Raw genomic sequence first — 17,899 nt, 5'->3', positions numbered from 1 at the left:
ATGCTGGAAATGGAATTCAAAAAATTAATCATAGGATTACTCAAAAGCAATCAGAAGCTAACAAATACCATATGTTCTCCCTGATCGGTGACAACTGACTGAACACCAAAAAGGAAACCTGTTGAAGTGAAATGGACACTATGAGGAATGGTGACTTGATCAGCATAGCCCTGCCTGACTGTTAATGAACAACTTAATACATTATCCCTCTTAGTAGTTTTTTTTTTGTCTGTTCTACTTAATATGACTGGTTTAATTCTGTAATTAATACACAGTTATTCTTAAGTGTTGAAATTTAACTGAAATGTGATCCCTGTTAAACATAAGAGTGGGAATAAGAGAGGGAAGAGATGTACAATTTGGGACATGCTCAAGCTGACTTGCCCCAAATGGTAGAGTTAGAAACATACCAGGGGACTCCAATTCAGTCCCATCAAGGTGGCATGTACCAATGCCATCTCACTAGTCCAAGTGATCAATTTCAGTTCACAATTGATCATAATGAAAATACTAAGAGTCAAAGGGAGCACATAAACAAGTCTAGTACCTGCTAATACTAACCAATAGAATAAATAAAGGGGAGAGTGATCCAACATGGGAAGCGAGATACTCAGCAGACTCATAGAATGGCAGATGTCCTAAACAGCACTCTGGCCTCAGAATCAGCCCTAAAGGCATTCAGATCTGGCTGAAAAGCCCATGAGAATATTTCAGGCATGGAAAGCCAAGACACTCTGGCAAAAGAAAAAAAAAAAAAAAACCTAAATGAAAGATCTCTGTGAGTGAGATCCCAGTGGAAAGAACAGGTCTTCAAAGAAGGAGGTACCTTTCTCTGAAGGGAGGAGAGAACCTCCACTTTGACTATGACCTTGTCTAAACAAGATAAGAGTTGGAGAACTCAAAAGGCTTCCATAGCCTTGGAATCTCATGACTGGAGCATAGGGAGATTACTGATGCCATAAACAGGAGTGTCAATTGGTAAAGTCAACAACAGGAGTCACTGTGCACTTACTCCTCATGTAGGATCTCTGTCCTTAATGTGCTGTACATTGAGATTTAATGCTATAACGAGTACTCAAACAGTATATTTCACTTTGTGTTTCTATGGGGGTGCAAACTGTTGAAATCTTTACTTAATGTATACTAAACTGATCTTCTGTAAAAAAAAAAAAAAAAAGAAATTATCAATTCCCAACTTGACTCTCACTGGGATTAAACATGACAATAGGTCTGATCTGATTTCATCATCATTTAAAAAATCATCTATTATTTTTCACTTTATGTTTCTGTGTGGGAGCAAACTGTTGAAATCTTTACTTAATGTATGCTAAACTGATCTTCTGTATATTAAGAGAATCGAAAATGAATCTTGATGTGAATGGAAGGGGAGAGGGAGTGGGAAAGGGGAGGGTTGCGGGTGGGAGGGACGTTATGGGGGGGAAACCATTGTAATCCATAAGCCGTACTTTGGAAATTTATATTCATTAAATAAAAGTTAAAAAAATAAAGTTATAATGATACAAATATAAAAAAAGAAGCTAATCCACAAACTAAAGAAAACCATACATGACATGAATGAAAATCTTTCCTATGAAATTGAGATTTTAAAGAGAAATCAAGTTGAAATAGTAGAAATAAAGAATTCAATAGATCAAAAAAAATGTGGTTAAAAGCCTTAACAACAGACTTGGTGAGGAAGAAGAAAGAATATTTAAGCTAGAATACAAACCTTTGGAAAATCTTTTAAAATCTTTCAGTCAGACAAAAAAAAAAAAAAAGAAGAAGCCAAGAAGAAACTGGAAAACTTAAAAATAGTGTTGGACATTTATGGGATACTATCAAATGACCCAAAGTATGGATCTTAGGAGTTCCTGAAGATGTGGAAAGAGAAAATGGACTAGAAGGCCTATTGGAGAAATAAAGGGACATCCAAGTACAGGAAGCACATAGAACTCCTAATATATGTGACCACAAAAGATCTTCACCACAACACATTGTAGTCAAACTTTCCACAGTAAAGCATAATGAAAAGACTCTAAAATGTGCATGAGAGAAATGTCAGATTACTGTCAGAGATCTCCAATTAGACTCATAGCTGACTTCTTATCAGAACCCTACAGGCTAGAAGAGAATGGCAAGACATAGTCCAAGCCTTAATATAAAAAGACCTGTAACTCAGAATACAGTACCCTGTAAAGCTCCCATTTAGGAATGAAGGTGAAATAAAGACCTTTCATATCAAACAGAAATTTAAAGAATTTTTCATCATTTGTCAAGCCTTACAAAAGATGACTACGGATGTGCTACACATAGAAACACAGAAAGATTGTCATCACTATGAAGGAATGTGAGGGCAGAAAATCTCCCAGTAAAAGTACAAACAAAATCCAAAGTCAACAATAGGAATATTTATGAAAAAATGGCAGGGTCAGGGGATTCCAATTCAATCCCATTAAGGTGGCATGTACCAATGCCATCTCACTAGTCAAAATGATCAATTTCAGTTCACAATTGATCATAATGATAGGTCTAAGAGTCAAAGGGATCATATAAACAAGACTAGTGTCTGCTAATACTAACTGATAGATTTAATAAGGGAGAGAACAATCCAACATGGGAAGCGGGATACACAGCAGACTCATAGAATGGCAGATGTCCTAAACAGCACTCTGGCCTCAGAATCAGCCCTAAAGGTATTCAGATCTGGCTGAAGAGCCCATGAGAGTATTTCAGGCATGGAAAGCCAAGACACTCTGGAAAAAAAAAACCTAAATGAAAGATCTCTGTGAGTGAGATCCCAGTGGAAAGAACAGGCCATCAAAGAAGGAGGTTCCTTTCTCTGAAGGGAGGAGAGAACTTCCACTTTGACTATGACCTTGTCTAAATAAGATCGGAGCTGGCGAACTCAAAAGGCCTCCATAGCCTTGGCAACTCATGACAAGAGCCTAGGGTGATTACTGATGCTGTAAACAAGAGTGTCAATTTGTTAAGTCACCAACAGGAGTCATTGTGTACTTACTCCTCATGTAGGATCTCTGTCCTTAATGTGTTGTACAGTGTGATTTAATGCTATAACTAGTACTCAAACAGTATTTTTCACTTTGTGTTTCTGTGTGGGTGCAACCTGTTGAAATCTTTACTTAATGTATACTAAATTGATCTTCTGTATATAAAGAGAATTGAAAATGAATCTTGATGTGAATGGAATGGGAGGGAACGGGAGATGGGAGGGTTGAGGGTGGGAAGGAAGTTATGGAGGGGAAGCCACTGTAATCCATAAACTGTACTTTGGAAATTTATATTCATTAAATAAAAGTTAAAAAAATGGCAGAGTCAAGTTGTTACTTATCAATAGTGACCTTTAATGTAAATGGCCTCAACTCTCCAGTTAAAAGATACAGACTAGTTGAATGGATTAATAAACAAGAAACATATATTTTTTGCCTACAAGAAAGACAACTTACCAACAAAGATACCCAAGGCTGAAAGTGAAAGATTGGAAAAAATATTCCATGCTAACAAAAGCCAAAAAAGGGCAGGTGTTGACATCCTAATGTCACACAAAATGGACTTTAACACAAAAACTATTAAGCAAGATGAAGAAGGGCACTATGTAATGATTAAGGGATCAATCCAACAGGAAGATGTGACTATAATAAATGTATACACACCCAATTAGAGGGTGCCTGGTTATTTAAAAGAAATGTTAATAGATTTAAAGGAAGACATAGACTCCAATGGAGTAGAAATGGGGGACTTCAACACCACACTTTCATCAACTAGACAGCCAATCAACAAAGAAACAGCAAAGCTTACTGAAACTATGGACCAAATGGACCTAATTGATATCTACAGAACATTTCATTTCACAACCTCAGAATACACATTCATCAGCGTATAATATCCTCTCTAGGATAGACCATATGTTAGACCATAAAGCAAGTTACAGAAATTCAAAAAAGATTGAAATTATACAATGTATTTGCTCTGACTACAATGGAGTAAAGCCAGAAATCAACAACTTAAGAATCTCTAGATCATATGCAAACACATAGAGACTGAACAACATGTTCGTGAATGAACACTGAGTCACAGAAGAAATCAAAAGAGAAATCAAAAAATTTCTGGAAACAGTGAAGACAACAATACATCATATCAAAACTTATAGCAAAAGCAGTGTTAAGAGGGAAGTTTATAGCAAACAGTGCCTACGTGAAAAAATTGGAAAGGTACCAAATAAATGAGCTATCAATGCATCTCAAGGATCTAGAAAATCAACAGCAAATCAATCCCAAAAGTAGTTGGAGAAAAGAAATAATTAAAATTAATGAAGAAATAAACAAAATTGAAACAAAAAAATTACAAAAGATCAGTGAAACAAAGAGCTGGTTTTTTGAAGATATAAACAAAATTGACACACCATTTGCCTGACTAACCAGAAAAAGAGGGAGAAGACCAGATCAATAAAATCAGAGATGACAAAGGAAATGTTACAACAGATAGCATAGAAATGAAAAGAATCATCAGGAATCACTACAAACAGCTGTATGCCAACAAATTGGGAAACTTAAAAGAAATGGATAGATTCCTGAACACATACAGTCTACCAAAATTGAGTCATGAAGACAGAAATCTTAGATCAATAACCAAGATGGAAATTGAATCAGTAATAAAGACAGTCCCAACAAAGAAAGCCCAGGACCAGAAAACTGCTGAATTCTACCAGACAGTTAAAGAAGAAATGATTCCAATTCTTCTCAAGCCATTACACTTGACCTTAGCCAAAATGCTGAGAAGTGATCTTCTCAAGCTATTAAAAACAACTGAAAGGGAGGGAATCCTCCCAAATTCCTTCTATGAAGCCTGCATCACCTTAATTCCTAAACCAGAAAAAGATACGACAGAGAAAGAGAACTATAGACCAATAGCCCTAATGAACACAGATGCAAAACTTCTAAACAAAATATTAGCTAATCGAATTCAATAACACATCAGAAAGATCATTCACCCAGACAAAGTGGGATTTACCCCTCATATGCAGGGATGGTTCAACATTTGCAAATCTATCAATCTGATGCATCATATTAACAAGCTGAAGAACAATAACCCTATGGTTATCTCAATAAATGTAAAGAAAGCATTTGATAAAATACAACATCCTTTCTTGATGAACACCTTAAGCAAATTGAATGTAGAAGGAATATTGCTCAACACAATCAAGGAAGTTTATGACAAATCCATGGCCAGCATCTTACTGAATGGGGAAAAGCTAGAAGCATTCCCCGTAAGAGCCAGAACCAGACATGCATGCTCACTCTCATCATTGCTATTTAATATAGTCCTACAAGTTTTAGCCGAGCCATTAGGCAAGAAAAAGAAATAAAAGGGTTACAAATTGGGAAGGAGGAAATCAAACTACCTTTTTTTGCAGATGACATGATTCTATATATAGGAGTTCCAAAAGATACAACTAAGAGACTATCAGAACTCATTAAAGAGATTGGTAAAGTGTCAGGATATAAACTCAACACACGAAAATTAATAGCCTTTGTATACACAGACAATGCCATGGCTGAGAAAGAACTTTTAATATCAATTCCATTCACAATAGCTACAAAAAGAATTAAATACCTTGGAAGAAATTTAACCAAGAATGTCAAAGAGCTCTTCAATGAAAATTACAAAGCATTAAAGAAATAAATAGAAGAAGATATTTTAAAAATGGAAAAATCTTCCATGTTCATGGATTGGAAGAACCAACATCATTAAAATATCCATACTACCAAAAACAATTTACAGATTCAATGCAATCCCAATCAAAATACCAATGACATTCATTGCAGATTTAGAAAAATTGATGCTAAAATTCATAAGGAGGCACAGGAGACCTTGAATAGCTAAAGTAACCTTATACAGCAAAAACGAAGCTGTATACACTACAATACCGATTTTAAAACATACTGCAGGGCAGTTATAATCAAAACAGATTGGTATTGGCACAAAAACAGATGTGTATACTAATGGAACAGAATACAAACTCCAGAAATAAATACATGCATCTACAACCAAATTATCTTTGACAAAGGAGCTAAAATCAATCCCTGGATCAAGGACAGTCTCTTCAACAAATGGCGCTGGGAAAACTGGATATCCACATGCAGAAGTATGAAACTAGACCCCTACCTTACACCTTACACAAAAATCCACTCAAAATGGATCAAAGACCAAAATTTATGGCCAGGTACCATGAAATTAACAATTGGACAATCTCTGAAAGACATTGGCATAAACAAAGACTTTTTGGAATAGAACCCATAAGCATAGGCAATCAAAGCCAAAATTGACAAATGGGATTACAACAAACTGAGAAGCTTCTGCACTGCAAAAGATATACTCAGCAAAGTGAAGAGGCAACCTACAGAATGGGAGAAAATATTTGCGAACTATGCAACTGATAAAGGGTTAAAAATCAGAATCTATAAGGAGCTCAAGAAATAAAAAACAACAATAGCAAAAATCCAGTTACTAAAAGGGCAAAGGACTTAAACAGGAATTTCTCAAAAGAGGAAATAAATGGCCAACAGACTCTTAAAGAAATGCCCTGGATCATTAGCCATCAGGGAAATGCAAGTCAAAAATCACAATGAGGTTTCACCTCAGTCCAGTTAGAATGGCTTTCATATAGAAATCAAGAAAAAACATATGTGGGGGGAAAGGACCCTTAATCCACTGTTGGTGGGAATGCAAGCTGGTGCAGCCACTGTGGAAGACAGTATGGAGATACCTCAGAAATCTGAATATAGACCTACCATACAATCCTACCAACCCACTCCTGGGAATTTACCAAACCAAAAGAAATCAGCATCTGAAAGAGTTATCTGTACCCCTATGTTCACAGCAGCACAATTCACAATAGCTAAGATACGGAATCAACCCAAATGTCTATCAACTGTTGACTGGATAAAGCAATTATGGTATAAATACATTATGGGGTACTACTTAGCTATAAAAAATGAAATATTTATTTCGCAACAAGATAGACACAACTGGAAGCCATTATACTTAGAAAAATAAGCCAGTCCTAAAACGGCAGATATCTTGTATTTTCCCTGATCCAAGGTAACCAATAAAGTGCCTAAAATGCAATGTATTGGAGTGAAATGGACATTTTGAGATTCAATGATTGTTTATGGCTCTTGTCACTTACATTGAGGAACAGTATTTTTTCCTTTATACTATTTGTTGAACAAATTTATTTAGTGTAGGCTTTAACTTTATAATCATTAAGTAAACTGGAAATAGATTTTTTTGTAAAAATTAAGAGTGAGAAAGGGAGAGGGAGGAGGAAGAAGGGATGGAGCATGGATGGGAGGGAGGGTAAAGTAGGAAGCATCACTATGTCCCTAAATGTGTATATATGAAAAACATGAAACTTTTATACTTTAAATAAAATTAAAAAAAAAAATACTGGAATCCTGGCTTCTGTCCTGTGTCTTCCTAACTGTGTCCTGCCCCTTCTTAAACCTTTACATCAGAATTCTGTCTGCTCATCATAACCTTAGGACAGTTCAATCTTCCCTCTAGGCAATCTTGAGAGATTTTTAGAAAGATACTCTTTGAAAGTACGTGTATGTTAGCCGGCGCTGCGGCTCACTAGGCTAATCCTCCGCCTAGCGGCGCCGGCACACAGGGTTCTAGTCCCGGTCGGGACACCAGATTCTGTCCCGGTTGCCCCTCTTCCAGGCCAGCCCTCTGCTGTGGCCAGGGAGTGCAGTGGAGGATGGCCCAGGTGCTTGGGCCCTGCACCCCATGGGAGACCAGGAAAAGCACCTGGCTCCTGGCTCCTGCCATCGGATCAGCGCAGTGCGCCGGCCGCGGCGGCCATTGGAGGGTGAACCAACGGCAAAGGAAGACCTTTCTCTCTGTCTCTCTCTCTCACTGTCCACTCTGCCTGTCAAAAAAAAAAAAAAAAAAGTACGTGTATGTCTATGCATATTGTCTTTCATTTTAATTGTTAACTTTGAACAGATTCATAAACAAAATTAGGATAACCATTTTAAGTGTTGCCACTATGCAAACTTGAGCCCCTATTAGACAAGGAAGCAACTATTATGGTTACTTTGGCTTCCCAGCCAACACACAATGGATTTAACCCAAAGCTTTCTCATGGAGATATAGGAAAGCTGTGGTATTCCTAGTGGATTTTTGTTTGTTTCAAGTAACAAAAATCCAACTCAGATTAATGAAAGCAAAAGATGGAATTTATTGACTGAAGTCCTAGGAAGTCTAGCGGAGGTAGTGGCTCAGTCTTGGCTATATCTGGGAGAAGTGGGGCCATCTCTCATCTGCTCTTGGCTTTGTGTGCCTCTGCTTGACCTGATTCTCAAGATAGGTGCTTTCCACAAAGCAGAAAATAGGATTTGCATTTTCTCAGACTCATAGGTTCTATGAGCTACAAATCCATTATAGGAAAAGAGTATTTTCCACCAGCTCTGATGGGGAAGTCCTAGGGAGGACTTACTGCCTCCAGTCAAACGTCCATTTCTGCACCAATACCTGTGGACAGAGAAATAAGACACTTTAATTATCCGAGCCTGGATCTCAGTCCCACTTCTATGTCCAGAGTGGTTTGGGGGATTCAGTTAGACCAAAACCACATTGGATGGGGTTTTCCTTGTAAAAAGGATTTCTATGTGCTAGATGACAAAAGCAACAGGTGTCCACCAAAATGGCAGGAGCTAATGCCACAGCCTTGAGGCTACTGAGGGAGGGATTCAGGTTTACAAAAATTTCACTATGATTCAGTAGGCCGGAGTAGACTGCATGCTCAGGGAATCCCTACAGCCCTTCTTGGGAAAGACACAGACACTTGTATGGGGGTGCAAGGGTGCCCTTCTCAACAAGTCACCCCTTAGTGCTCAAGCCGAGAAATGTAATGGAGTTCAGAGGGCCTAGTGTGGGGAGCAACTGAGACTAGACTAAATTACTGGAACTAGGACTTATTCTATGCATCTGCTCTCCCACAATATGGCGCTGGGGAGGAGCAAACAACTACGCAGCTGCCTCTCGCCAATTTGACTGATAAGCTGCAGGAGCTGATCCTGCTCCCAATTGGAGGAGAGCAGCGTGCTCGGCATGTGGGTAGCAGAGTTGGGATTGGTGGAAGAGGACTATAAAGGAGGAGAGAGACAACATGCACCAGGAACATCTGAAGGAACACCTGAAGGAACACCTGAGCAGCCCCCGAGAGAGCCGGCCGGCGGTGGGCCGTTCCTCCGCAGAAGCAGGGAAAGTGGCAGGGGGTGCCGCCCCCTCCACGGAGGTGGAGGGGCCGGCAGCCAACCCGGGAAGGACCAGCAGCAAACCCGGGAAGAGCTGAGCAGATAAAAGAACAGCGCAGGGTCCAGTGTCGTTCCTCCGCAAATGGGGGAGCAACATAATGGTGCTGTGACTCGGATATGAAATTTAGGAGGGATAATGGTGCCGTGACTCGGATATGAAACCTAGGAGGGAAAAAGCGGGAAAATACCGGAGAGAGAGACTAGGGAAGAGCCTAGGGAAAAGCCGGATGGAAAAAGTGCCGGAAGAAGCTAGGATTGAAAGCGAAAGTGAAAGCTAGAAAAAACAGACTTGGATACGGACTGCGGGGAGAAACTAGGAGAAATCTAAGGTTGAAAGTGAAAGTGAAAGCTAAAAGAAACTTAGACTCGGATATGGACTGCGGGGAGAAGCTAGGAGAAATCCAAGATTGAAAATGAAAGGGAAAGCTAAGAAACTCGGATACAGACTACAGGGAGAAGCTAGAAGAAAGCTAAGGTTGAAAGCGAAAGTGAAAGCTAGAAGAAACAGACTCGGATACAGACTGTGGGGAGAAGCCAGGAGAAATGAGAGAGAAATATTGTTGGAAGAAAGTTAGGAAAAGTACATGGTAGAGAAAAATATAAGCTAGGGAAAATGAAGCCGCGGGGGTAGGCCGAAGCAGAGACGTAAGCTATGTTGGGATCCATCAAGTCAGCCCGGGGAGCAAAAGACGGGAAGCCAAACCGAAAAGCAGAGATGTAAGCTAGGTTGGAATTCTTCAGGTTAGCCCGGGGAACTTAGACTGAAAACTAAACCGGTAGCGGAAACATGAGCTAGGCTGTGATTCGCGGAAGCCGCTGTGCACAGAGGGAGCGTGCGGGGCGCGAGTAGATAGGAAGCGTGGGGCTAGCGCGGAGGCCATGGGGCGGGCGTGAAAAGGCGCAGAAACTGCGGAGTGCACGCGAAGCCGGGAAGCCGCGCAGATAAGAGAAGAGCGGGCTGAAGCCGTGCAGAGCCGGGAAGCCACAGGGATAAGAGAAACAGAAGTATAGAAGTAAAATGAGAGAAATAGGAATGCTGGCAGATAGAAGTAAAATAGGAGAGATAGGAATGCCCGGAGATAGAGAAATAGAGAAAAATAAGGCCTCCCCACAACACGGTGATGAGAAGGCTTGGATTTGGTCTGCCTGATTAGTAAGGCGGTAAGCACCTGTGGGCAGGCAGAGCATGCGCCACAGGGCACCTGTCGCTCCCCCTCTTCGTGGAGGAATGACACTAAACCCTGCGCTGTTCTTCCGTCTGCTCGGCTCTTCCCGGGTTTGCTGCTGGTCCTTCCCGGGTTGGCTGCCAGCCCCTCCACCTCCGTGGAGGGGCGGTTCCCCCTGCCACTTTCCCCACTTCCGCGGAGGAGCAGCACACCACCGGCCGGCTCTCTCGGGGGCTGCTCAGATGTTATCCGGATGTTCCCCTGGTGCATGTTGTCTCTCTCCTCCTTTATAGTCCTCTTCCACCAATCCCAACTCTGCTACCCACACACGGAGCACGCTGCTCTCCTCCAATCAGGAGCAGGATCAGCTCCTGCAGGTTATTGGTCGAACTAGAGGCAGCTGTGTAGAAGTTGTTTGGTCTCTTTCTCTCAGTGCCATATTGTGGGAGAGCAGATGCATAGAATAAGTCTTAATTCCAATAACTTAGTCTAGTCCGAGTTGCTCCCCACAGGCACCGAACACAGGCACGCATCAGCGCCTAAAAACCTCCTCACAACATGGCGAAGAGAGGACCCGGATTCGGTTTGCCTGATTGGTAGGCTTGTAAGCACCTGCAGGCAACTCTAGCAAGCAGAGCAGAGTGTGCGCCGTGGGGCACCGAAGACAGGCGCATATCAACGCCAAAGAATAAAAAGAAAGGGGGAACTGTGGAGAGCAACTGAGACTAGACTAAATTACTGGAACTAGGACTTATTCTATGCATCTGCTCTCCCACAATATGGCGCTGGGGAGGAGCAAACAACTACGCAGCTGCCTCTCGCCAATTTGACTGATAAGCTGCAGGAGCTGATCCTGCTCCTGATTGGAGGAGAGCAGCGTGCTCGGCGTGTGGGTAGCAGAGTTGGGATTGGTGGAAGAGGACTATAAAGGAGGAGAGAGACAACATGCACCAGGAACATTTGAAGGAACATCTGAAGGAACACCTGAGCAGCCCCCGAGAGAGCCGGCCGGCAGTGTGCCGCTCCTCCGCAGAAGCGGGGAAAGTGGCAGGGGGTGCCACCCCTCCACGGAGGTGGAGGGGCCGGCAGCCAACCCGGGAAGGACCAGCAGCAAACCCGGGAAGAGCCGAGCAGATAAAAGAACAGCGCAGGGTCCAGTGTCGTTCCTCCGCGAATGGGGGAGCGACAGCCTAGTAGAAACAGCCCCTCTCCTGCCCCTTTCCATTTGTTTCCTGAGGGTTCTGATTCTCCTGTGGAAGATCAAAGGGATGCTTGGTCAATAAGCCTCAACTTAGTGCCAGTTTCTAGGGAATGCATCTGTCAATCACCCTCTCTGTTTAGGTCTTTCTGTACGTGAAGCCATGTCTGAAATGTATGCACAGGGCTGTGCAACATAACCCTTTGCCTGCTCAGGGTTGGTCCCAAATCCAGCACTTGCAGTCATGCCTCCTGCTTATGGGCATTCTCCTCTTAAAAATGCAGATTCCCCAGGAGAGGGAATGCTATGAGCTTACTTGCTTTCAGTTAGTGACAGTAAGTTTGCCAGGCTCTCTCACGAGAAAGGTTTTGGATGAGAAATGCTGAGCTTCCATTATTGCATCTCTCCTAACCCTCTGGACTGTGGGCTTCATCAGGGAGGAAGCTTCCTAAGCTTGGTCATATCCCACTGCGGACACTGCATGGCCAACTGCTGCCACCAGGAAGGAGGGTCCAGGCAAGCTGAAAGGAGGAAACATTATGAAGGCTGCCACTTGATCTGCCCAAGCCCTCTCCGGGCTCTGACTTGGGTGCTGCCCTCAGATTATCAAAGGGAAACTGTCAGAGGAAAGAGGTCCTTGGCTCTCCCAGCTTCTGTGAAATGGCCCAATCGGGTGGAGCTCCCCAGTCCTCCTCCCAGCACGAAGGGTCTCAGCCTCTAGGATGGCCGAGCAGATCCCTTCGGAGAGTTTGGTAGCTGTTTCTCTTTTTGACTTGAAACAATCCATCTGCTAGGAAGCCAGCAGTCCTGGGGCTTCATTGCAGGTTCATTCACATACACACACACACACACACACACACACATGCATGGACACATGCACACACATGCTTGCACACACATTGAAGGGAACATGCCTGCCTGCCCTGCCACACCTGCACTCTCCACGGAGAAATGAAAACACCCTTGATTTCCAGCTATGGAGGAAACTCTAGGCATAGAGCAGAGAGAACAGAGAAAGAAGGCAGGTTACATCTGAGAGCAAGAATGGGAAAGAGGAAGCAAAAACTCACATATGGAAAGAGACACGTGGTAGGGAAAGAAAGTTTATTTTCAAGCTTTTAAGAGAATATTACAAACAACAGAGAGTTTTAAAAAACCCTAAAAACTAGTTTAAAAAAGTACGTGACAGTGTCCCTTTAATACCCACAGACAACGCAGCCATTGTGCAATGACAACAAGAAACTCCACAGGGGACCACCCAGTGGCCTTCCCTGGCAGGATCCTGGGAATAAGCAGGTGGGCTCCAGGCACAGTGCTCCCTGCCAGGACCCCCTGGCCTGCCTGACTGCGGAGGACCAGCGAGCACGGAGCACCGAGTGCTGGCCTCTTTGGGGAGGGTCCCAAGCAGCAAGGAATACTTAGATCGGTTTCCACTCTAATCCTTGGGGAACACTCAACTTCCCATGCACAGCTGCAGCCTTCCTGCAGACCCCAAGGTGGGAGGTGCCCTGCGAGGGGGCCTGGGTCTGTGCACCTGCCAAGGCAGGAGGAGAAGTGGCACTGAGCCTGTCCTGGCTTGGGTAATTGAGGAAGTTGCCCCTAGAGTGGCAGCTTCAAAGGCTGAAGCCACAGCAGCAGAACTGTGCTTGAGATGCCCACCAGCAATCTATACTTTTCTCTCATAGTGTGTGTATGTGTGTGTGTCTATTTCCTGTAAACATCGTTGAGCCAAATCACCATAAAATAAAGTCACAAGGGCACAGAAAGACACTCATCTCCAAACCTAAGCCCTCTTTGAGCCCACCTAGCATTGGAAGATGCCTGCCTCTGGGCGCTCACACCAAAACCCCCCTCCCAGCACTCTCCACCCCAGAGTCCCTAAAGCCATGTGAGCCAATGAATGCTGCTCATCAGGTGAGCCCGGAGACCCCACAGGCTGTGTCCTCCCTACCAGCCCACACCAGTCCCTCACCCACCCCCCACTGCCCGGAGAGAAACAAAAAGAAATTCAAGGTTGGAACGGCAGCTACAAACGCTCTCCGCTCAGCTCCCTTTGCTTTCTGTCTGCACCCACAGTGCACCCCTGGGCACCACCACCACCTGCCTCCCCCTGCTTTGCCCTCCGCAGCCTCTCCTCCTCCAGGGGTCTTGCCTGCGCGTGCATCTGGGTGGCTTCCTTTTGTTGAGTTAGGCTCCACCTGTATTGCACTTCGTTGCTGAGTTTGTCGGTTTTTGTTGCCGTTCAGTTGGAGAACGGGGTCGACTAATCGGAAAGCCCCAATACCGCTCCTGGTGCCACCCTCCCTCCAGCTCCACCCCACCCCAGGGCACCCTCAAGGCCTGTCACCCTCTGCCCGCTCTCTGCGCTGGGCCCTGGGGTCCCGATATGCCTCCCTCATGCCGCCCTCTGGCCCCTTTGCGGCCCCGCGCAAGCGCGCACGGTCACACTCCTTCGCCGGTCTCTCCTTTCACACCGTCGTGACTCTCATGACGAGCTCTCGGCTGCCGCCCTGCGGGCTCCGCTGCTCATGAGGTCTCAAGTGACTCAGGATGTGCAGGATGGTGTAAGCACAGTGGTGGTGGGACAGAGGGCCTGAGGGGTGGCTGGCAGGCCGGGCAGGGCCTTCCTCGGGGGCAGGCGTGCCTGCAGTCTCCTCCTCTGTGGCAGGGATGTTGGCCTGGGTGGATGAGGAGGTCCGTGGGTTTGTCCTGCCTCCTGCCTTTTGGTCCTCCAGGTCTTTCGTCTTGTCGTAGTTCAGCACTTTCCACTGCTGGTTGACGGCTTGCCACCGTTTAAAGATGCGGTACACGGAGGGCCCCTCATGGATGATGAGACCTGAGGCAGCAGGGAGAGGAGAGAGACAAAGGCCAAGTCATTCAGAGAAAGCAAAGCTGCTGCTGGGAAAAACGTGGTCTCCCTTCATTGACAGATACAGCTGGGGCAAGCTCAGGCTCCATTGGTCTGATTTGTGCTTTAAAATCTACCTTCCGGGGCTGGTGCTGTGGCTTAGTAGGCTAAGCCTCTGCCTGTGGCACCAGCATCCCATACTGGTGCTGGTTCGTGTCCCGGCTGCTTCACTTCCCATTCAGCTCTCTGCTGATGACCTAGGAAGGCAGTGGAAGATGGCCCAAGTGCTTGGGTCCCTGCACCCATGTGGGAGACCCAGAAGCAGCTCCTGGCTTTGGATCAGCACAGCTCCAGCCATTTCAGCCACTTAGGGAGTGAACCAGCAGATTGAAGACCTCTCTCTCTCTCTCTCTCTCTCTGTAACTCTGACTCTCAAATAAATAAATAAGTCTTTAAAAAAATCTACCTTCCAGCTATGAGTCATAGAGTTCCTAGCCCTAGGTTCCTCGATTGGCAAGTCTCTGGCAGGGAGAGGCTGCCACATTGAGCTCACAGGGTCATCTGGCACCTACATCCAAGGCCTTTGCCTCCTTCTACTCATCCCCCAACCCTCCACCCCTCTTAACTTGACACAACCCAAATCATCCATTGAGCCATAATATAAATATCCTTTTCTTCACTTTTTGCACATCCATGGCACTCAGTCCTTAGCAGCTACTGAACAAAGGGTGTGCTTTTCAGGGCACCACAGAAGAAACCATGCAGTCGTTCCATATCTGCTGCTGAATCATCTCTGAAACTCCTCCAGTTAACTATGCACAAACAGCTCCAGGACAGACTACATTGTTTCAGTTATATAGTCCAGAGGCAGTGGTCATCTAGAAATAGGCCACTCTAGGAAAACGGGAAATGAATATTAATTGCATGCCTACTGAGTACCAAGCGCTGGGGAAACCACAGTGGGTGAGAGAGGCAGAGTCCTGCTCTCAGACAGCTTGTGTTTGAGTGGAGAGACACAACAGACACATTAAAAAAATAGTAAAACCATTTGAAGAGTTGACAAATGCTACACACAAGAAGGATAAAAACAGAGTTAAATGTCCACTCCTTGCAGGCTTTGACAGTCCTGGGAAAGGGTGGAGGGAATGGCCTTTCTAAGGAGGCCATATTTGAGTTGAGACTTCAGTGATGATGAGGAGGGATTGCATACGATTCCAGAGACAGCACTTTAGTGGTAGGAACTGTGAGTGTCAGCAGGCGGGGTGGATGAACAAGGGTCAAAGAAAAAAAAAGGATTGGGGTGACTACTACACTATGGTGTGAGTGGGGACATAGACAGAGACAAGGTGGGCTGAAGCTAATCTATGATTGGACCTTGTAGGCCATGGCAACACATTTGTTTTTTATCCTGAGTATAATGGGGAAGCCACTGAAGGGTTCACTGGGGGCAGGATGTGATCTGACTTCACCTTCAGAAAATTCATGCTGGCATCCATGGGAACAACCCACCCAAGAGGAACAAGAGTCAGATTTGCACACCAAACAGGAAGTGGTATACTCATTTAGCTGGGAACTGCTGGCTGCCTAGGGTGGGGGGTGGGGGGTGATAGCAGTGGAGGCAGTGAGGCAGTGAGAAATTGTTGGCATAAGGATGTATGCTGGGGGTGGAGCTGACAGATGGAGGTGGAGCTGGCAGGTAAGGCATGAGTAAAGATGTTGCTGAAGCTTTTGACCTTCCCAGTTGGATGGGTAGGGGTGTCACGTGCTGAGCTGTGCAGGGCATCAGTGTCAGGAGTGTGGATTTAGTGGGGATAGTGGCAGCAGAGAATGTATTAGTTTCCTGTGGCTGCTAAAACAAATGACCATGCATTTACTGGCTTCAAAAAACATAGATGCATTCTCTTAAAATCCTGGAGAGGAAGCCTCACTGGGCTAAAGCAAAGGTGTTAACAGGGCTGGTTCTTCCTGGAGGCTAAGAGAGAATCAGTTCCTTTGCCTTTCTCAGATTCTAGAGGTTGCCTGCAGTTTTTTGTCTTTTCTTCTGTAACCACATTTCCTACTTCTCTTCCATCATCAAATCTTTCTTTGTTTCCCTCTTATAAGAAAATTTTGGTTACACTTAGGGCTCATTTGAATAACCCCAAACAACACCATTATTTCAAGATTATTAAATTGATCACATCTGCAAAGCTCCTTTTGACATATAAGGTAGCATTAATAGGTTCAAGAACTATGACCTGAATGTCTTTGGGGGCCATCATTCAGCGGACCACGTGACTAATAGCAATATTTTGGTCATGGCAAGTTTAAGATGTCTGAAATCCAACCAGAAGTGCCAGGTGGGCATTTGGGCCTATGAGTCTGAAGCATAGAGATATAGAAGCCATGATATTGAGATGCTTTGAATTTGCTCCAAAATTAAAGCATTACCAAGGTGACAGCATGAAGAGGCGGATCTTTAGAAGGTGATTAGACCCTGAGGACTCCTCTCTCATGAATGGGTCAGGTGCCCTTGTATTTGGCCTTGAGAGAGAGAGTTGGTTCTCTCTTGCCCTTCTACCTTCTGCCTTGTGAAAGTCCTCACCAGAGGCTGGTGCTCTGATCATAGACTTCCCAATGTGTGAAATACATTTCTGATCTTTATAAAACCTTTATTCTCAGGTATTCTAGCAGCACAAAACAGACTAAGACAGGTGGAACTTGCAGCCTCGAGAATGGCTGCAATCTCCCGGGGAAGGAATAAAGGCCAATGATGGAGCCCTGGGCTACTGATGCTTACAGGTTCGGAGGAGGTTTTGGAGGGGGTACAGCCAGCCAAAAAGCAGCTCTGAAGAAGCAACCGTTGGCGTAGAAGCAAGACCAGCAAGTGCAAGAGTTCTAGAAGTCTAGAGAAGGGTGCATTCCAAGAGAGTGTAATGATTCTTTTTTTTAGGTTTATTTTATTTATTTGAAAGGCAGAGTTACAGAGAGAGGTAGAGACAGACAGAGAGGTCTTCCATCTGCTGGCTCATTCCCTAAATGGCTGCAACAGCCGGAGCTGTGCTGATCTGAAGCCAGGAGCCAGGAGCTTCCTCTGGGTCTCCCACATGGGTGCAGGAGCCCAAACTTGGTCCATCTTCCACTGCTTTCCCAGGCCACAGCAGAAAGCTGGGTTGGAAGTAGAGCAGCTGGGACTCAAACCTGCGCCATATGGGATGCCAGTGTTTCAGGCTAGGGCTTTAATCTGCTGTGCCACAGTGCTGGCCCCATAAAGATTCTTTTAAATGCTGTTAAGAAGTCAGCTCAAATAAAATGAGAAGTTTTTGGCTTGGTGAGCACAGACAGAGGAGGATGACAGAAGTAATAA

At 44.5% G+C, this 17,899-nt stretch overlaps 1 protein-coding gene across 1 annotated transcript in view; it reads right to left on the bottom strand.

Annotated features, from left to right (window-relative positions):
* Nucleotides 1-12,773: 12,773 nt before the first annotated feature.
* The window catches only part of MARCHF4 (membrane associated ring-CH-type finger 4), a 115,401-nt gene continuing 110,275 nt past the window's right edge, over nucleotides 12,774-17,899 (bottom strand). Inside the window, exon 4 of the mRNA XM_051848211.3 lies at nucleotides 12,774-14,541. Coding sequence (XP_051704171.1) covers nucleotides 14,174-14,541 — 368 coding nt within the window. The 3' untranslated portion in view covers nucleotides 12,774-14,173. The remainder of the gene's footprint in view (nucleotides 14,542-17,899) is intronic.

This window comes from Oryctolagus cuniculus, chromosome 3, assembly GCF_051225735.1.
Source record: "Oryctolagus cuniculus isolate XC-2025 breed Fujian yellow rabbit chromosome 3, ASM5122573v1, whole genome shotgun sequence".
Lineage (NCBI taxonomy): Eukaryota > Metazoa > Chordata > Mammalia > Lagomorpha > Leporidae > Oryctolagus > Oryctolagus cuniculus.
Note: the sequence above shows the minus strand (reverse complement) of the source record. Positions and strands in the feature narration are given on the sequence as shown.